At 38.9% G+C, this 19,551-nt stretch overlaps 1 protein-coding gene and 1 long non-coding RNA gene across 6 annotated transcripts in view; one reads left to right on the forward strand and one right to left on the reverse strand.

Annotated features, from left to right (window-relative positions):
* Positions 1-19,551, reverse strand: part of LOC124221312 (uncharacterized) — a 149,430-nt gene that overhangs the window by 13,925 nt on the left and 115,954 nt on the right. For 2 of the 3 annotated variants that reach the window (XR_006883786.2, XR_011177437.1), the window contains exon 4: positions 8,570-8,760. This is a non-coding gene — a long non-coding RNA (uncharacterized lncRNA). Of the gene's footprint in view, positions 1-7,313; positions 7,578-8,569; positions 8,761-19,551 lie in introns of all 3 variants that reach the window. The other variant, XR_011177438.1, reaches the window with a different exon arrangement.
* LOC124221304 (uncharacterized) lies at positions 1,158-11,261 on the forward strand. Of its 3 annotated transcripts, XR_011177436.1 has the most exons (11): positions 1,158-1,275; positions 5,030-5,312; positions 5,496-5,694; positions 6,245-6,893; positions 7,413-7,666; positions 8,578-8,774; positions 9,098-9,332; positions 9,573-9,741; positions 9,973-10,201; positions 10,399-10,735; positions 11,031-11,261. XR_011177436.1 is itself a non-coding variant. In XM_046631182.2 (10 exons), the coding sequence occupies exons 1-10, from the start codon at positions 1,167-1,169 to the stop codon at positions 10,572-10,574; spliced, it is 2,517 nt and encodes an 838-aa protein (XP_046487138.2). In that variant the 5' UTR covers positions 1,158-1,166; the 3' UTR covers positions 10,575-10,862. The 3 variants fall into 3 exon arrangements, 2 of the variants coding, with proteins under 2 accessions (XP_046487138.2, XP_046487137.1); XM_046631182.2 differs by lacking the exon at positions 11,031-11,261 and having other exon boundaries at positions 9,956-10,201; positions 10,399-10,862; XM_046631181.2 differs by lacking the exon at positions 11,031-11,261 and having other exon boundaries at positions 10,399-10,862.

The raw sequence follows: 19,551 nt of genomic DNA on the forward strand, positions 1-19,551 counted from the left end.
AACAAAACAATTCAAAACATTGAATCGAGAAAACTTCAACGAAACAATTATAAATTCAAGTGAGAGACTACCTGAAAATGAATGAAGAAAAAGGGAATATTTAGAAAGGTATAAAGAAAAGTTCGAGAAACAATTTTAGTGAAAAAAATACGATTCATATTCACTATTCTAATCTACTTCACCTGTTAATCGATGATTCTTGTACTGTATGAGTGAATGATTGAATGGGCGAATGAATGAATATATAATATTATTTCGGCTATTGCTATAAATTTATATAACAAAAATAAAAGGAATATTTACAATTTTCACATTCTATAATATGAAATCTTTTTATAATTTATGCTGAAGAATTAAACCTATATTGACACAATTCTATTGGTCAAATTGTTAAATTACGGCACATTGACACCCAAACACTGTTACTAGAATTAAGGCATATTGAATAAATACCTGAAACTGGGTAGCTATAAATTTGTGATTTTGCTTCCTCACCTTGTTTTCGTTTGGTGCATGGTTATTAATCACTTAAATTCATCTGTGGAATTTGAAAAAAATGGCACTTACAGACTTTCGTAATTATCGTCTTCATCCGTTTTACTATTTCCATATTTGTGATACACATGTGACAAATATACTATACTAATCCCATTTGCATACATTTTCTTTTTTTTCTAAGGGGTGCTCTGAGGTAGCCGTTTAATGATTACCAGTTAATTAAGCAACATCATTTCGTTGACTATAAAATATTTCTCATTCGATAGACTACTTCCTTTGACATCGTCATTAGAAAATTATACTCGAAATCTGTTATTTTTTTTTTTGAAAATTAAATTCGAATGTTACTGTAGGTGGCTGTTATGTACGTCCGTACGCGATTCGTAAATCGCAATATGACACTGATTTTGACAAATAATTAATCGTTTTTCGGACAGCCTTTTCCCTCAAAGTTTCACAACCAGAAAAATTATTCGTCGCCCACATTTGCTTGCACAGTCGAAATTGTACAGGTGCTCGACACACCTGAAGGGCCCTGGCGCATGTGCGATATCAGCTTCCCCGTTACTCGCATTGTCGCCGTGTCGTACCCGTAGTGGGGGAAAATGGCAGAAGTCGAATGAATCGGCGTGGGAGTTTATTTAGTAGGGCGGTACACGTGTACCGCGATGCGTTGCAGTGTTTACAATATTTTACATACACGCCCGGAATTATTCTGCGTCGTCAATCTGGCACTTTTTAACCTGGTGGTTAGAGCCGCTCTACCACCTGGAGCAGGTTAGTTATACTCCTCGGGTCGATAACGACATTATTTTTAGTCGATTTCTAGGGGAATTGGGGTGTTACGTCCTTACGAATCAGGGGTGACGCGGACGATTTGTATCACGATTTATTCACCCCTGCCGTTGGGTGTGAATGGAAGTGTATGCAAATTACGTCGTTTCGTCTGTGTGTATGTGAAGAAAACGCCCAAATATTGAATTTAAGTCCCTTGGAACGAAGTTAAGTCACCGTTGATTGCATTGTAAAAGTTTTATATTCGTAAACACCGTAGCAATTTATCCATCGACACAAAATTGCATTTATTTCTTATTACGCAAAGCAATAAAATTAGAGTCAAACCAGTTACCAACTGATGTTTATCCCTTCAGATGCATAATTATATAAAATAACTTAGCCTATGGTATCAAACCTTTTTTTAGTGTATTCATGATTGAAATAATTACGTGAATGAAAATTTTATTTACTTACATGAGTATCTATAGGTAAAACTTCATAATTTTCAATCTTAAATCTGGATGTCAGTGTCGTCCTCTGTGTTTACATTATAAGATTGACGACTTGTCGTTGTACTTAATAAGTAGCTTTACACTTATTGACTGTACCAGTAATGATCTGGTAATGATTAGTCCATTGGCAAAATGTGTTAATTATTACCTTCGATCACAAGTACGCGTGTTGTTACGGATTTCTATTTCCGCTTTATGTCACATGCTTATTACACAAAGCAACAAATTTTCCTAATATTAACGAATCTTGGGTGCGCCACAGTCACTCCAGTGTCCTTCTAAACATTTCTGATTTACCATTTTAAAAATACCTATATCGAACAAACATTTTCACATTATAACCCATAAAAAATTTTCTTCTTTTTCTTATATTGTTACTAGATTTATTTTCGCCCGTTCATTTATATTCTTGTCTTTTTTTTTTTAATTGCAAAAAAAGCTAGTTATGTAACATTATCAGATTAACCGAATTTTCAAAATTGCACGTAAAACAAGCAAAAAAAACAAAGAAGTAAAATGAATCTTGTTTGTCCGTCAAACACAAAAACTGTAACTCCGTCAGAAAAGGTTTTCACTAATTTCAGTTGTACGGAAATTGAAACTAGAGTACAAGGAATAGAAAGATTGAGAACAAAAGTATTGAGTTGAAGTTAATCGTTGATCTATGGAGTTCTAATTGTGTAAGCAGGTGACTGGCTCAAGGTCTTCAGATTGTTTCATATATGTATACACATTGTATGTGTACAACTAAATAATTCATATTAGTAATCAAGAACAATCTAACGAACTGAACGTTACACCGACAATGTTGTCGAAAGAGGAGCATGTAGGTTGCACGTTAAATCATTCAAACACTCATAGTGTATCTGGGAACTAGGTGTTATCCTAAAAAAGTCCACATAGCACATAAGCAGTGAGTCTGGCACGTGCAACACGCCATAAGGTCGATATGACAAGGCTGTACAGTCGCTAGCTACCAGCAACTAAACTTGTATACATATCTATGTACTTGTAGGCTGCATGTACGTAGTTTTCAGCCCTGTAACTTCTTTTAGAATAGAAACGGGGTTAATACGTTTTGCCTTGGCTTCTGATATCTGTATAAAGACAATTGAATCTGCTGTGCCGAGATATTTGCATCGACGTCAGAGCGTTGAAAGAACCGATATACGATTAATTGAAAGATACCTTGAAGTCGAGTGGATCAATCAAAGTGACATCTTTCAATTTTTTAAGCAACAATAGTGAAACAATGATTCTTTTCTGGATTTACGCGTCGTTAGCAATAACGTGTGTATTCGTTGTGTCGAAAATTATTTACCTTTGATAATTTTCCATGGTGGTCGTAGGCTAGGCACCGCGTAAAAGAATTGCACAGTTTGTAAAGAATAACAATTAAAGGGAAATTAACAAGAGGGTCGAGACGGATGGCGCTCTGCCAACGTATTCACCATAGGAACTCACTTTTCTATCGATCCAACACCGTCATTGGGGGAGGCTAAAAATACCTACGGTGAATTTCCTACGTAGTTCGAAAGTTTCGATAAATGCTCAGATATTCTACAATGCGGTATCTTTGAATATTCCAATAATTTGTAAGATTTACCGAATTTCATGTTCTTTTAAGATCAGCTGCATACATTCCGCACTTACAATTAGTCAAATGGAAGTTTCAGCATATAAATACTCAGAGTTTATAAATCGGACATGGATTACAATTCCGTATAGTTTGACTTCAGTTTTTAACGAAACGTGTAACCACAAATTCGCAACGCTGTAGATGCTATGCTGGGAGTTTTTTCACGATGCGTCCGAACCGGAAACGCAGCTGATGCGTGGAATTAGGTCGGTTCGACGTTGAAAACTGACAGCTTTGACGGAGTATGTCCTTTCATAATCATCAATCAAATGGTTTCACATCTCTCTGCGTTGTGTAAACGTGTGTTAGCTCGTTAGCAATTCAAACCGCGAAAGGAGTATAAAAAATTAATGCGATTTCCGCATGCTGGAAAAAATTGCAATGAGAAGACGTGTGAGATTTTTTTTCAGAACCATCCAACTTTTTTTCAAGTTAGGAAATTCGGACGGATTTTCCTTTTCTTCTCTTCTTATTAACTTGACGTTAACATTGCTGACAATACGATGGGACGGAATTTTTTGTTTTATTACACGCCACTGCAACGGAGACTGAAAAATAGTGCGTACCGGTAGTTCCTGTCGGCATTTCCGGTAACCAGTGAAGCATTGATATGACGTAGTAAATAGGCTATTGTACCGTGTGCATGGTGACGCGTACCTCAAATATGTGGAATTAGTTTATTCGATGGTCAGTCAACGGTAGGCTCACTTACGGATGATACGTGAAAGAATTTTAAACTTTAATATCAAGGTCTCAATTACTGAAATCACCGTCAACAAGTAATCCAGAACGTGAAATTCATGAATAACATACCGCAAAACTCTACGAAGACAAAGTTTTGTACAAAACAATTATACCTCAGCACACGCGAGGTGTGAAAATAATTATCAAGTCTAAAACCATTAAAGTATTTGTGAATTATAACTCAATAATCAACTAGCGAAACAGAAATAAAGAGACAAAAATGTATACAACTATTTTTGACACCGTAAAAGTTCCATTTTTACCTTTGAATTGTAAAACAGTTATTCCCAGTAATAATCTAGCGTGTCATGGCATTGGTTTACTCTACCCTATTTATTATACAGGTAGGTATATACCTTCATGTATACATGTGCACACACTTTTCGCTATATTCATCCCCTGCGTAACTTTTATGCTCACGAAGCTGGTATCAAAACTGATGCTTCACTGATCGTTCTCAGTCACGTGATCGCGTGAACTCAGCTACACGCTTAGTACACGCATCTTCGGAATTATTCATCGTCTTCGAGGCTTACCTACAGGATGAAAGATAAATTGGTCGAAAGACTAGCGAAGCAACATGCAATTTGTGACTGGTACCCTTTATATTATTTGTAAACCACCTTGTTGAGTTTTAAAATCGAACGATACTGTAATGGTGGGCGAAAGCAATCTTCCACCATGTTATGTGTTTCTCTGCACACGACGAAATTCTGATACTCCAGAATATGAAAATACATATCTATGCGGCGATACAACCGAAAGTTGGAACTCCAAGTCTTTGGTCCGTTTCCAATTAGACTTGACTTCACCGGAATCCATCACACCCGGCCAATACATGACAGTCTTTTCCTTCCAGAGGACGAGGTGGTGGTCATTGAACACCTTCCGGGTCGTCGGGTACATCTGCAAGATTTCTTCTGGACTGGAGCTGATGATGCGCCCCCATGGTTGAACCCGGACCAGACATTGACACTGTATGAACCTCGCACGGTCCACCATACCGCAACTGTTTATCTCCCTGCCGACGGAAAAGGCGAAGACGATGATCAAGGCTGCGCAAACTGCATTGACCCGACGCCAACTCTCTCCGATGTCGATCAGGACATCGGAATACTCATCGGGGACGATCCAGGACCACGGTGAGCGTTCAGAATATTGTACGAATTACCAAAGGATTTACTCTTTCAATGGATGGTGAGGTTTCTATGATAAATGAAGAAGGGAAGATAAACAGAGAACAATGAGATCGTACTATTTTTCACTAGCTATTTAGCAGTTATTTCATTGCCAATTTTGGTAAGCTTTCGCTCGCATACATTCAGATACTGGCTACTAACGGTCTTACGAGCTGGCGAGACTGTTCCACCAAGAGTAGAGCTTCGTCTGGCCAGACTTTACAAAGCTGCATTTTCACGCCAGCAAAAACAGCACCTTGGGATATTGTCTCATTCAGCCCGTTTGCGGAGAGCTGCATGGAGAATAACACGACGTGACAATCGGCAAAAACGCGATGGCCAACGAGTGAGTAAAATATTCTAACAAAGACGTTTAAAAAGAGAATTAACTGGGGCCCAGTATTGAAATTTGCGTTCGGTGGACATGAAAACTTCGTGCGTTTCCATCTAAGTAAAAAGAACAGACATTGTAAATTATCAGTTATCTTATGCGGGTAATATTGTCGTTCAGCCGTGATCGTCAATCGTACGGGCAACGGCTATATCTTGTCGTTTGGCATTTTCTCGTATTGGATAACGTTAAAGTTTCCTCGCGTGCAGGTATACCTACACTCGTTGAGCGCCGACAATGACCTATCGATTGTACCCGTTGCTAATAGACAGAGTAGCCGGAGACGCACGTTGCTGTATAAATATATTACGCGAAGGAGCAGTGCCCTACGAGATTCATCGTCGTGTTGTTCATTTATTTAACGTTATTTTTTTTTTCTTGACGAGAGTAGGGGAGATTGTATCATAATGGTTACTTTTTCTACAGCACTGATTTTTTAACAACGGTGTAAATCTTATAAAACGTAAAGTAATTTGGTGTTTAAAACCGTTGGTTACATCAACAGGCAATTAGCAAAACTGAGTCCCAGGTCAAGGCGTCCATGTCGCCCGAGTCACTGCTCGAATCCGGCCAAGCAGCAACAAAAAATATCGATCCTGCGTCGGAAACTGTCAAAGTGAAGCACATGCGAGCGGTGAAGATTCCTAGAAGGAATTCGGTGATACTCGATACTGACAACGAGTCCGACTACCTTGATGTGGCAAAAGATCGTCACGACCCTCAACAGTTGGCGAACAAAATACCGATAACAAGCAACTTGGCTCGGCCTGTCAGTCACGACGCAACCGTTCCTCCGTCCGCAGAACAAAACCCTATAAACAATTCAACACTTTCTCATTTCCTAAATACTTCTACAATTCATACCCGCCATGAGCAAACTTCAAGATCCCAAGAAATAAATTTCGAGAAAGATGCTAACTCCTCGGAGCCTTTCGAGGCTACCCAAGCAAAATTACGTAACTTGGAAGTGGGTAAGGTTCAAGTGATGATGCAGAATATGAGCTTGACCGAGGACGGCGCGACCAGACTTATTTACTCGGTACATCTTGGCGGTGAACCCGTGCCGGCAGCTAGCGCTGCTCGCGACATGGCTTTGCTTTCTGAGCAAGAAGTCGCCCTCGAATTAGGCGCTCCGGTCATCATACAAAGCGAACGTGAGTCAAATGAGGAATATTCTTTTCTTGGCGTTAATAAATTGTAGTAGGTCAGGAGACTCGAAAATACGGTCAAAATCAAAATAGAACTCGATTTTCATTAATGGGTAGATTCGAGTCGAGGAATGTACTAATTCCGAAATGAATAACTACGTTGTACGGATTTTCTAAATGATATTCGGTGAAAAATTTTAAATAATTGATCTCGTTAATTTTCCGTCGTAAGCAAGTATTTTCATTTATTTCAAGTCTCTCAAAAAGCTAGAAAATGGGTAGATATCTTATACGATTTTTGTAAGATTACGCGAGGGAAATCGTTTGAAAAACATGTCTATGGTTGTTATCGAACTATGCTGTCAGCCATGACACGTGTCGAAGTTTCGTAATCAAATATGAAATCAATTAGCCAAAAAAACGTACGTTTTGATTTTCAGCCGCATCGCCTCCAGAGCCTCTTATTGTCAGCCAACTGTTCGAGGACGGGTCAATGATACCTGAAGCGTTGTATTTGCTTTTCAGCTTATCTCAAGGAGACGCGACCGCTAGCTTTGTCACGTCGGAGAGATGCCTGGGTTTTGATTGGCGCCGCAGCGGCTGCTCTGATGATTCTTATAGTAGTTTTCATCGGGCTTATCTTTTTGGCGAAAAGAAAAAGGGCACAGAGCGCGGTGGCGGCACCTCCACCTGAGAGCATATTGAAGCGTCAGACCGATTACGTTTCGGACACACCAGGACTCGACAATACTGGTTACACTTCAGAAACTGAGCAACGGGTATCCACAATTATTGCTCCGAGCTCTGCCAGCACCACTGCACTGCACATGCGAATTCTAAAACAGTTGGCCAAGGCAAAGATTTGGATTCTAACTATGCACCCGCACACCATGCATCGCTGTTTCTGTGTGGTACCTTTTGGAAATTATTAAAAGTATGTTATGGCAGTGGTATTTCGTACACAGATCGTCAACTCACGAATTACTTGCGGCCTATAATTGGAAATGTTTTCTGGATTCTGGACATCGAAAACTCTTAGTGCTTATTTAAAATTCTTCCTTTTGTCACGAGTCGTAACACAAATCACTTGCACTGATGTTTTTATCTAATCCGCAGATTTAGAAAACGAGAGGTACTCGCAATTTCAATGATTTTCACATCGTCATCACTGTAGTCGTTTTTTTCTTTTAAAAAATTTTTTGTTGCAGCATTAACAGACATGGCTTAAATTCCAAGTGAATTGTATGTTACTGCGATTTCTAATATCTCATGCACAGGTTTGAGAGGAAATGTAACAAACGGTCGATAAGATGATTAGACAAAACTTGTACAAAATGCATGGCACATTCGCTGCATGACATTATAGCTGCGCGTTTTATTGCGTCCGTGCATCGAACCATAATAAAGTAAAATGAAGTCGCGTGCAGGGGTTGGAATTTTGGTAAAGATACTGTTGGACAAGAGAATGCCAGAAAACGGTATGCAAATGAACCACATAATCGTCTCAATCAGGGGGAGGAGACGAGCCAAACAGACCAATTTCAAACTATCCGGATTATAAATATCGAAAACAACGAAATATACCGATATAATTTGATCCCACGACAATATCGATTATAACAAACAGCCCCTCTACGCGTATGTATAAAAGAGCCGAATATAAGGCGAGGTTCCTTTCTTACCTTGTCAGACCGAAGGCACCAGTCAAAGGCTCAGCGCCGGTAGTCGGCACGGATCGCCTCTGACCCCGGGGACTCCTGAAAGTGTGGTCGCCGACATACACCAGGATCTTACCGACGAGGAAGAAGAAGAAGTAGAGGAACTCAAGGCTAGGTCGTTGACTCCTTGGGGGGGTCAAGAGTATGCGGCGGTTCTAAAGAGACAGAGGTATGAGGTTATACATGAAGCTTCACCCGTGAACATTTTTCCTCCAGTACTTTACAGAAAATTTACCAGAGAATTTCCTCATTTTGTGGATAATCGTAAAATTGAATCATCAAGTTCTGTACGTGTCTTACTTAATTGATTCTTATGGGAAATATGCAGGTTTTTGTATTTTAAAGAAAAACTGAACTGATATTGAGAAATGATAAAAAGCCGCAATTTTTTTTTTTTTTTTTGTTGTGAAAACGATCCTTTTCTGCAGAATTTTAATTTCTCAATGTTAACTTTGCTGTTTCACTCGTTCTACAAATGCACATTCGTTTTAGACCTGGTCGTCGAAGAGTCACTCAGACGAATGCAGTCGATCATCCCCGGACACCGGACTCTATGGACGTCGCCGATGCCCTGACAACACTCGAGAACGGACACATTCCTCAAAAAAGTAACCCTAAAGAGGACCTCACCACTTCACCGCACTCATACTTGTCAATGCCATCGTGCAAACAATTTCCGCGAATACGCAGCGTCGAACCTTTGTCAAGAGTCCTCGAGCCTGTTGTGGTAATGGTTTTATTCCTCTCCTAGATGTAGTTTGTCATTAAATTCTTGAAAGTCACGACGTTTAATCAAGCGATACAACGCATGCAATTATTTGATAACGATCTACGCGATATTTCGCTCCTCGACAATAACGACAAACAACCATTGAATTTTATTGGCATGGATGTACGCGATTTCCTGTTGTCTCAAGAGCCGTGGGCTCTGTTCATGAAAGCAAGATTATAGCGAATATATTTCCAGGTGAGACACTTGGACATGGAGTTCGATTCTCCGGAAATGCAAAGAAAGAACGACGACTTTGAAAGGGGGGACAACGAGACGTATTTAATAAGGTCTTCAAGCGTAATGAACGACCCTGGAGTGGTTGGCCCTATAGTTTGGGACCTACGGCGACAAAAAGCAGTGGAAGGTTCGTCGTTGAATTACCGGTTACGGTTGTACCTCGACTGAAGTGCTGATAATACGAGCTTTTGTTACAATAGATAAAGAATAAAGTTCGCAATGACTAAATACAGCAATTTATTGCGAATAACCTCAGCACCGAAGTCGAGTTGAACACTGCGAAGCAGTAAATAATATAGCCAGGGCTGAGTTTTGTCCTGTTCGTCACGATCCCTGAGAAGGTTTCCCATGCTCGCAGAAACAACTTGTTCCGAGACGGATATGGAGCAACGGATTCCAACGATTACGGGTCCCGTGGGTCGCGCCAGGAGACGTCTCCACGAACTCCTCGAGGACTCCTTCACTCTCTTCGGCAACAGGGAAGCCAAGCCAAAAGATTCGGCCCCCCACAGGCCTCCATCGCGTCTCCCGTCACCGGAGTACATCAAAATGCCATCAGAAAACAGGGGAAAGTCTGCCACTGTCAGGTGAAACACTCTTTGCACTGGTTATACATTTATTCGCTCTGACATTGTCTCGAAACTATTTCCAATGACTCGATATGCTTCGAAGTTTTCTTCTTGATCGCTTATGTGTTTTCTCCAAATACCATTCGTATAATTAATCTTCAACTATTACCGGAACATCACGGCATATTTATATCATATCTAAAATTTTTCCTCAGCCCGGTTGCAACTCCTGCATCCGAGACGAAAACCAGGCCCAGAACATCTCTGCCGCGTAGGGGGCTGGAAGTCGACATCCCCGAGACAGGAGTATCGGGGCCTCATCCTCGTGGGGCCTGGGGGTCGAGACCCCTCAGTGCCGGACCGTTTCACAGGCCCAACTTACCAGAAGTAGATACTGTCCGAGTTTTGGCTGACGCCAGATTACCACCGGAGGATCCGGCGATGCCTCTGATAGCGGCGATAAAAAAAGAACTGGAAAAATTCGCCCCGAATTCACACTGATGTTCATCTTCATTATTTATAACTCGTCTGAATTAATCATCTAATCACATCGTACGTCAAATGTAGACCGTAGAGTTTAGTTAACTATATATAATTCTGTGTTAAGTCGTTCTTCGCAAATTTACTTATATTGTTTGTTAATTACTATTTGTTGTTGTTGTTGTTATTATTATTATTATTATTATTATTATTATTATTATTATTACGTCTCTGTATACCGCAGTTATAGTTATAATTGCGAGTTTACGGAGATTTTAGTATCACTGTAAATACTCAATTCATGAATCGATATTCTATGCTTACGGCAGTTGATATTTTACCACAGTTTTTCGTCATTTTCCGTTAGGAATTTAGAGATGTGCTTGATTCTTCAGTCACACTGGTGCAGCTTTGTTCAGTTTGAAAAACAGAAGAGTTCATGGTTCGAGTTAATTTGTACGTACGTATAATTTTACGGATCATTTAAGTGTTACATCATAATAATTCGATAGCTATATTATTATATACAAATTATACGGATTTGAAATTATACATTGATTCTATGTATCGTCTTATACTATTCGTAAAATAAACTTGATATTTCAAGTAATTCTGGGGGAGTTGCATGTTTATTTACGATATGAATTGTGAATGGTTTATTGAGACCAAAAATAATATAATGGGTAAAAGGCTGGCATCCGTTTGTACGCCATAGAAACGTAAAAAATGCGAACAAGTGCATATTTATAAATTGACCGAATAATACATGCTGAAAACGTCTTACTGTAATGGCATTGCTTGGATCGCAAGTGTCATTCTAATTCTAATCTTATGTCGCGAGTGAGCGAATTTCTTTTCCAGATGTTCGTTTGTTCAAACTTGAATCGAGTGTCCTCAACTACTTCTGAAATCAAAATCAGCATAGAGTTTTGCGAATGTTTTTGAAAGAATACGACCGTCTCAGCATCCGATCATACACCGCAATTGGTTCCTGAATTGTCAAGTCAACGGTCATTCTTCACGTATAAGCGAAAAAAGCCACGGAGGTTGTAGCCGTTAGGAGCTAAAAAATTAGGTTTAATGGCTTAGAATGAAGGGGAAAAAAGAATAAATTAATTTTTAATCCAGAAGAGAAGACTGATATACCAATATGAATGCTGTGAGGAAACTCACAACGCGATACATTTTTCCAAAGTACGATACCACTACCAGTACCGGGGTAAGACATCCGTTGCTATAAGTGTTAGAAGGAGTGGGTGCCATGACGCAAGACGTTAAACTGTAAATATTAAATGAGAATCAGTGGAGTTAGCTGTCATCCGATGACTACCGAGGGGTTAATCATTCTCAAAGGTAGGTACAACGGATAGGAATTTGCGTGAAGGCAAACGCACTGATTCGAAGTCTGTTGAAATCTATGAAACTCATAAAGGGAGCGAAACCCATAAATTTTGCAATTATTCCCTCCATCGCCAAATGCTTAACCCCTATACTGCTACAGATTTTGTACATTTATTGCAATCAAGTGACGCGTACCCAACATTCCCTTGAACGTGATATTCCATTCCGTGTCTCGAACAGCACGATTCGGGTAAACTGCACGCAAACGAGCCGAGGAAATCTGCGGCTGAGGTATAAATTTTTTGATTTGTATACAACTTGTGACACCAGTCTAGATATCCCTTCACTCCGCAGCACTTGAACTGAGGTGAACGAAGGATCAGACGTTGAAAGAAATTAATTCGAAGGGTGGTGAAATTGTTAGGATAAATTTTTAACCGCACGAAGAATTACGCACAGTTAAATGAAGATAGTCCCAAATAGTTGGGTCGCCAATTCTTGACTGGGTTTTTGCAAGCATTCGGAACTCGGCGTCAACTTCGACCGCCAGTTGAGCCGCACTTTGAAGAAACGCGAGGACGACTAACACAACACCCATCACTAGGGTGAAACCCGCATGCTGCGGATGTGATGCACGAATTTATTACACGATTACTTATCGCAGGATCGCGAGTTCGAATTGAATGGATCACTAACAGCTGCCGATTTCTTGGTACCAGTGCGTACTAAGCATAACCCGCAGGCGGCAAGGGCCAAGAGAAGAAATGCCAATCCAAATAGACAGACAACGGAAGAAATGTGCAGCGGATAATCCATGACGACTAGAACCAATTCCCGGTGAACGCAGAGTGCAACCGCAGCTCCAAAGTAGACAAATCCCATTACCTTCAAAGAAATATTGTTATCGCGTACAGTGAGTTCAACTGATCGAATCTTATGCGCCTGAACGTGTTTGATTTTGTGAAAAATTATTTATACATACCAGGGTGAAGCAACTTAGAATAACGTAGAACAGTCGAAAGTTGTAATAGCACGTGGTGCGAATTGGATACAGTCTCCGGTTATTTTCTCTCCTCGAATCCGAGGGTAACGGCTGGATAATCACACCTTGATCGACTTTCAATTCCGGCGTGGATGCGGTCGTACTTCTTGGCCAGGGCTTGTTTATTACTAATAACAGGGCGAAACGGCTATCGAATAAAATGATATTGTACAACTCACAAGGGGAGTGTCAAACTTGGGAATCACAGATTTCCATCACTTTTATATATATTGTAGGGCAGGGTCCCCTCAATAAATATATAAAGCGGCAAGACGCCATTCGTTTTTATTATTGAGAAATTTCAACTCAAAGTTCTATATGTAACTTAAGTAGAAGGAACCTTTTTACCGGTTGCAGCAATAGTTCCGTGGCGTAGCGGTAACGCTCTTGCTTACTGGGCGACTTTATTTTTGATAATATTGATTACTTTGTTATTATAATTATTACAAATCCTATTTTTATCATTTTTTGTATTTTTTCCTAACTTAAAAATAAAAAAATAATTTATAGAAATATTAATTATTAATTATTTATTTTTGTATTAAATAATTTATAAAAAAAAAAAAAAGTAACTCTAACGGAACTTGAACAGCCGTTCGGTCCCTCAGTAAGCAAGAGCGTTACCGCTACGCCACGGAACTATTGCTGCAACCGGTAAAAAGATTCCTTCTACTTAAGTTACATATACAACTTTGAGTTGAAATTTCTCAATAATAAAAACGAATGGCGTCTTGCCGCTTTATATATTTATTGAGGGGACCCTGCCCTACAATATATATAAAAGTGATGGAAATCTGTGATTCCCAAGTTTGACACTCCCCTTGTCAGAGCTCCAGGATAGGGTATTATTTCCAGGGTTATCTTGGATTAGGCGAATGACGGTGATAGTGGCATTTGTTTCATCGACGTATGAACGATTAATAACGTACTTGCGGGTAGAGCCGTGGATTTTGTCTTTCTGACTGAATCAGATTTCCCCCAGCTTAAAACGGCGTCTTTTGATAACGAATGGAAATTATGTGATCGATTCGAAGGAGACTTGTGCCTGAATCTTTGGAGCCCGTGACCGGTAGATATGGGATTTTGAAGGTTTTGCTGCTATTGAAGATATTAGATTTCAGATCGCGATTATACGGCTATTGAGATGATTTTATAATAATCCGGTGAGAATATTCAGAACTGACAGCTTCGTATGTTTAATTTTAAACTGAACGTGCGAAGTTCAATCATTCGCTACTAACTGTTCGTGATATTTACCTGTTGACCGTTAGGTGATCGTGTCGCGAAGATTGGTGTTTTCGGATAAATTCGACCAGTCGTAGACTCTGAGTCATCGCTAAAAAGCCTAGGTGATTTTTAAAAACACTGCGGGTAAAGACTTGTTTGAATTTACTTCAACTTATCGTTAGAAGAATTTGATATAATGCTTACGCTTTTTTCTGTACGGAAATCTCGTGGATTGTAGACAAGTTCTGAGAATAGTGAAAATCTTCGTTGAAGATGCTTGAAATGTATAATACACATCTTTAATATCATTAAGACAAATGTCACGTCTGGCTTCGCTTTGCAATCAAAGGTTAGATTTGATTTACATCTTTTTGTTTCACATAATTGACATACGTTGATATCTAATTTTGAGTTCAACTTGAAACTCGTTAGTTACGACTGTTAATTTATCTAATCAGGGAATTCAACATTGAAATCATTGAAATTTGATATGTCAAAATGTGAAGGAATAACTGACCGGGAGAAAGCGACAGCGGCGATGTCTTCCGGTGATATGATTTCACTTTTGGTTTGAAATTCAATTCTTGATAACGATGCTTGTAAACTTATACGCTCCAAACGGTTTTCTTCGTCATCAATACTCGATTCTAGGGATTCGGCAGACATTCTTTGTAACATCGATTTAACGCAGCTTTGACGTCTCTAATGAAATACCGTATACATTCAATTCAATACAGTCAATTTTTTCATCACCAGAATCGACAATTTATCACAAAGAATTCGAGTTATAAAAATGACGATTAAAATACAACGTCATTATATGTTTGCCAGTCGTTTTCAATTGATAAGCGATTCAACGCATATATCAGACTTGCTGTTCAATTAGTATTTCTACAAGTACGGCACCGTATTCGTAATTTCGTTAGTCCTTCAAAATATCAGTGTTAAAAATTTAAGAAGTTTCTAATTTACTATAGCGTGATTCTACATCAGAAATTTATCTCATCGATTACTTGAAAACTTTTTTTGTGTAGTGGAGCCAACAATTTCTTTGTACCTGTGTTGTTTAAGCGTTATGTAACTATACTTGATGATAGATTTCGTTTCGTTCAAATCAGTGAATTTTCGGACGTAAGTGGAGAGTTTGACAACGTCCCTAGTGGATACTGTAGGGTAGATGTATCGGACAGACACCAGACGCACTATTTTTTACCGCCTTAGTACTATATATGGCCATCAATCGTACCATTTATGGCCATATCCATTGCGTGTGAAAAAAGCTTGGCCACGAACGACACAAAAGTACTAGGCCGGCTTTAAGCGCTGTAAATTTGAATTTCCAAACAATCGATCAGTTAAAAGCTACACCGATATTTACTGCAGAAGCTCTTCTTGCGATTGGATGAATCACTGAATAGATTTCAAGTAATAGAAATAATTGAAAAGCCTCACATGGCTGGCCAACGATGAAGCAATAACTATAAACGGCATCACTACTCTATACCTCATCCATTAGATACACTTGTCATTCATGTACGACGATTGATCTCATTAATTTTGAAACTCACAATCATCGCGATTAAAAACATACAATCAATATGATCAAAGATCTTCGAGACAAGAAAATTTGTTGGACTATTCAAAACTGTTCAACAGTCGATCAAAACAAAGCCATTTGGAAAGAACTTAGATGTTGCAAACACACCTTCAAGATTTGCAGGACTTTTTTGCGGTGTGATAAATAATATTCCTTGGATACATTAATCGGCTGTGTTTTACACATCAATTACCCGTCACATACTTACTTTCGCAAAAATACACTCACCAAATCAACGATACACTCCGAATAATACTACTTATTTGACACGACGTTCGACCGCGTTGGCTCCCGAGCGCTTGCCTTGCGCGAATGACGCTGGCAATCACTTCAACCAATTCTGCGCATGGTTTCGCGCAAGCGCTAAATCCATGTGTGCCGGGTTGTCGTGACGCGCCACGACAGGCGTATCATTGAATTTTTTAAGTCAACCAATGAACGGACGAACATTTTGACTTCGGTCTATTGGTGGTACATTTAAACAACTTGAATAGCTGCGGATGACGAATAAAAACATATGATTCAATTTCATAATCAACTCGTTGGAATATATTTGATGCAATGTATAATAATACGTCAGGTGCTTACGTTGGCGTCACAGAAAACTTGCCTTAAGCAAATTAATGAATGTTTCATTCATCCTTTTCAAGGTTCCGTACCTCAAAAGGAAAAAACGGAACCCTCGCAGGATCGCTTTGTTGTCCGTCTATCTGCCAAGACCCTTTTTCTCAGGAACGGATAGAGGTATCGAGTTAACATTAATATCAAATACTAAGGTTTAAGGTCCCTTGAGATGTAAAAAATTCAAGCTTCTAAGCTAATGCAATCAACGGTCATTTATGTCACATATTTTGATACACCCGAACTCACTCATCGAAACCTATACGGTATTTCCTGTTGGCCTAAAATAATGAAATTTATAGAGGAGCAAGGTCTCACAGTACAAGTAAAGGAAAAAGTTGGAAAATAGTTAATTTCTAGTTATATCACATACGGAACCCTCAGGGCCCGAGGCCCAATCGCACCTGTCCAGTTTTTTTGCGATTGACAAAAACTCTTTGCTCCGTGATATCTGTTACAGAATCAAGCTTCGCAGATAACATGCGAATCACCGCAAGATTCTGTTTCGCGGGTGATCAGACAAAAATGTCTATAATGCAACAGGAAAATAGCATAGCATCATACGGTTATACAGAGGTCTTTATTGTCACGCGAACAAACGAATGGGCAGTGTGAATCCAATGAAAGCAGAAGTCCGCTAAACTTACCGGAAGATGCAGTTACCCAAGGAAGCCAAAGAAGAAATAGTGCAAATTTGCTTCTCTACACGATGTATGATTTTCTTATTCGGATTAGTTTAGGGAGTTATGTTTTAATATGTGTAATCACAGCTGCAGATAAACAGGATACTTATCTGAAGTTGCTTCCCGATTTGGGTAACAACATTTTTAAATCAAAATTGAATGAGTATTGCCTTGCACAGAAATTTGTTTTACTGGAGCAACAATTATCAATTTATTGTTTTAAACAAATACTAGTAATTTCCGTGGTAACTAGTTGACCATTTTAAGGGGGGATTTCGGTGAAATGTTGATAAATATGAGTTTTCATTTTCCAAATTACTAAAAAAGACGCAATCAAAAATTTTTAATACATGGTTTACATTATAGTACTACCTCTACTTTTTGGTGTATATTCAACCGTAATCCAAGCCGCGTAGAAAAGATTTTTGAATGCATCTTTTTTAATCATTTTACAAAAATGAAAAAATTATTTTTAAACGAATGTCACCGAAATCCCCCTTATCGAAAGAAAACAGAGATGAAATGAAAAAAAAACTTTTGCACAAACTACGCCTCATATTCTACGTTGCTATTTTATGAGTTCTTGAAATAAAAAATACTCAATTGCATCTATGATAATTGTTTTACCATAACGTTATCGCTGCAGTTACAAAATAGTCACCTTAGATCGTGTTTTCATGCATAAGTATCTTTATAGACATGCTTTTGTTGCTCACACTAACAATAAACATTTAGAAAGATATCTCGTAAATTTTTTAGGTCAATAAATACAATAATAACATTTAAAAAAATTTGCAGAACTGATTTTAAATGGTGTGCAGATTAACAGTTAACCCATATTTTATGTGGGTCAATACGAAAGATATTACGAGAAAATCGTTAAACAATGAGCAGAGATGCGAGTTCTACGTGAATCAAAAGTAAAAAACAACATTATTTATAACGTTGCCAAAAATACATATACGGGGGCTTTTGAAGAAGTTCAAGCTTATACTCCATTAAACTAATCTGTAATCGTTACACTGATATTACGAGTCAATGTGTACCGCAGCGTTCGTTCTATTAACTTAGGCTGATAAATAAAGCTCGAAACACCACCGTGTTTATTTGAACAGTAAAAAATAGGCTACATTCCATAGCTCGTAATCACAGCGTTCTGTGGGAAAAGTTGTTTTTACGTCTCTGTAACTGTCGGTATGTTTTTGTTGCAAGCTTCAATTGATTCAATTAATGAATTGAAATAATCTCGATTATTATTGCTGATTATAAAATGCGCAATATGCTAGCAATAGTTTACAATATATCTATATGACGGATATTTTGGTTCTTCATTTTTATGGAGAGCAAAAGCATTTTGACACGTTGATCAAGGCGATTAGCTCGCGCTCACGAGTATCCAGAGAATTCTGCCACGCCACTTATTGTTAGCGTCAAGTCATCGAATCAACGTGTGAAACGTCTTAAAATATTTTGAGTAGGTGGGAGGAAAGTTTCAATTAGGATAAATATGTCCAGTTCTGGTTTACGTCTTTGGCACGTAGAATCCTAGAATATACCTGTTTCTAACAATATGTTATCGGAACGTCAAACAATGCGTGCCAAGAACATGACATTCGTACTATTCCACGATACGCACTCGAATTTCCACGCAACTATCACATGCGAGGAATTTTCCATAATATCAGAACTTTCATGCCTCAACTGAACAAAAACGAGATACGCAGACGTTGGAAAAAATTACTGCGTAAAAAATGCTGTATCTCCGAGTGGAAGAAATTAATCGCAATTGAGAACCAGTTCCGTCCGGCTTAAGGGCAGACTCGCAATTAACATCGATAGTCGTGTTTGTTGACCGCGTTATGGAAGCTGATGATCCGCCAGGTCACGATCCGAGAAATAATTGTTATGATACGTAAAACTTGGATCATGATTAACGATCTGTGGGACATCGTCGAAGCGTCAAAAAAATCATAAGCGGTTTTTCCAATGTGGAAGAGCAATTCTAACTATCGATTAAGAAATTCTCAAGTAAAAATGAACGTTCTTCGTATCGAATGTCTTTTGGATGCAACTTTGTGCTCTGTCCCCCTGATAACTTCACCTTTAAGTTTCTAGAGACGCACCGAGTGTTATCGTATCTTCGGTCGGTGCCTCCTCGATACTCTGAAGTTTAATCCCGAAGACTCTAGCAGAGACGGTTGAATATCGAACTCAATAATTTCGTACTAAAATAGGCGATTCTGCGTATGTATTACAGGTACGTCTCGAGCTTGCAGGGCTGTTCGTAATGATAAACGCAGCCAGTTTTACGATCGAACGATGTAAGTATAACCATCGCATAAGCTAACGTAATTTGAAAGTTTATGCACGCCAACAG

Source organism: Neodiprion pinetum, chromosome 6 (assembly GCF_021155775.2).
Source record: "Neodiprion pinetum isolate iyNeoPine1 chromosome 6, iyNeoPine1.2, whole genome shotgun sequence".
NCBI classification, from domain to species: domain Eukaryota; kingdom Metazoa; phylum Arthropoda; class Insecta; order Hymenoptera; family Diprionidae; genus Neodiprion; species Neodiprion pinetum.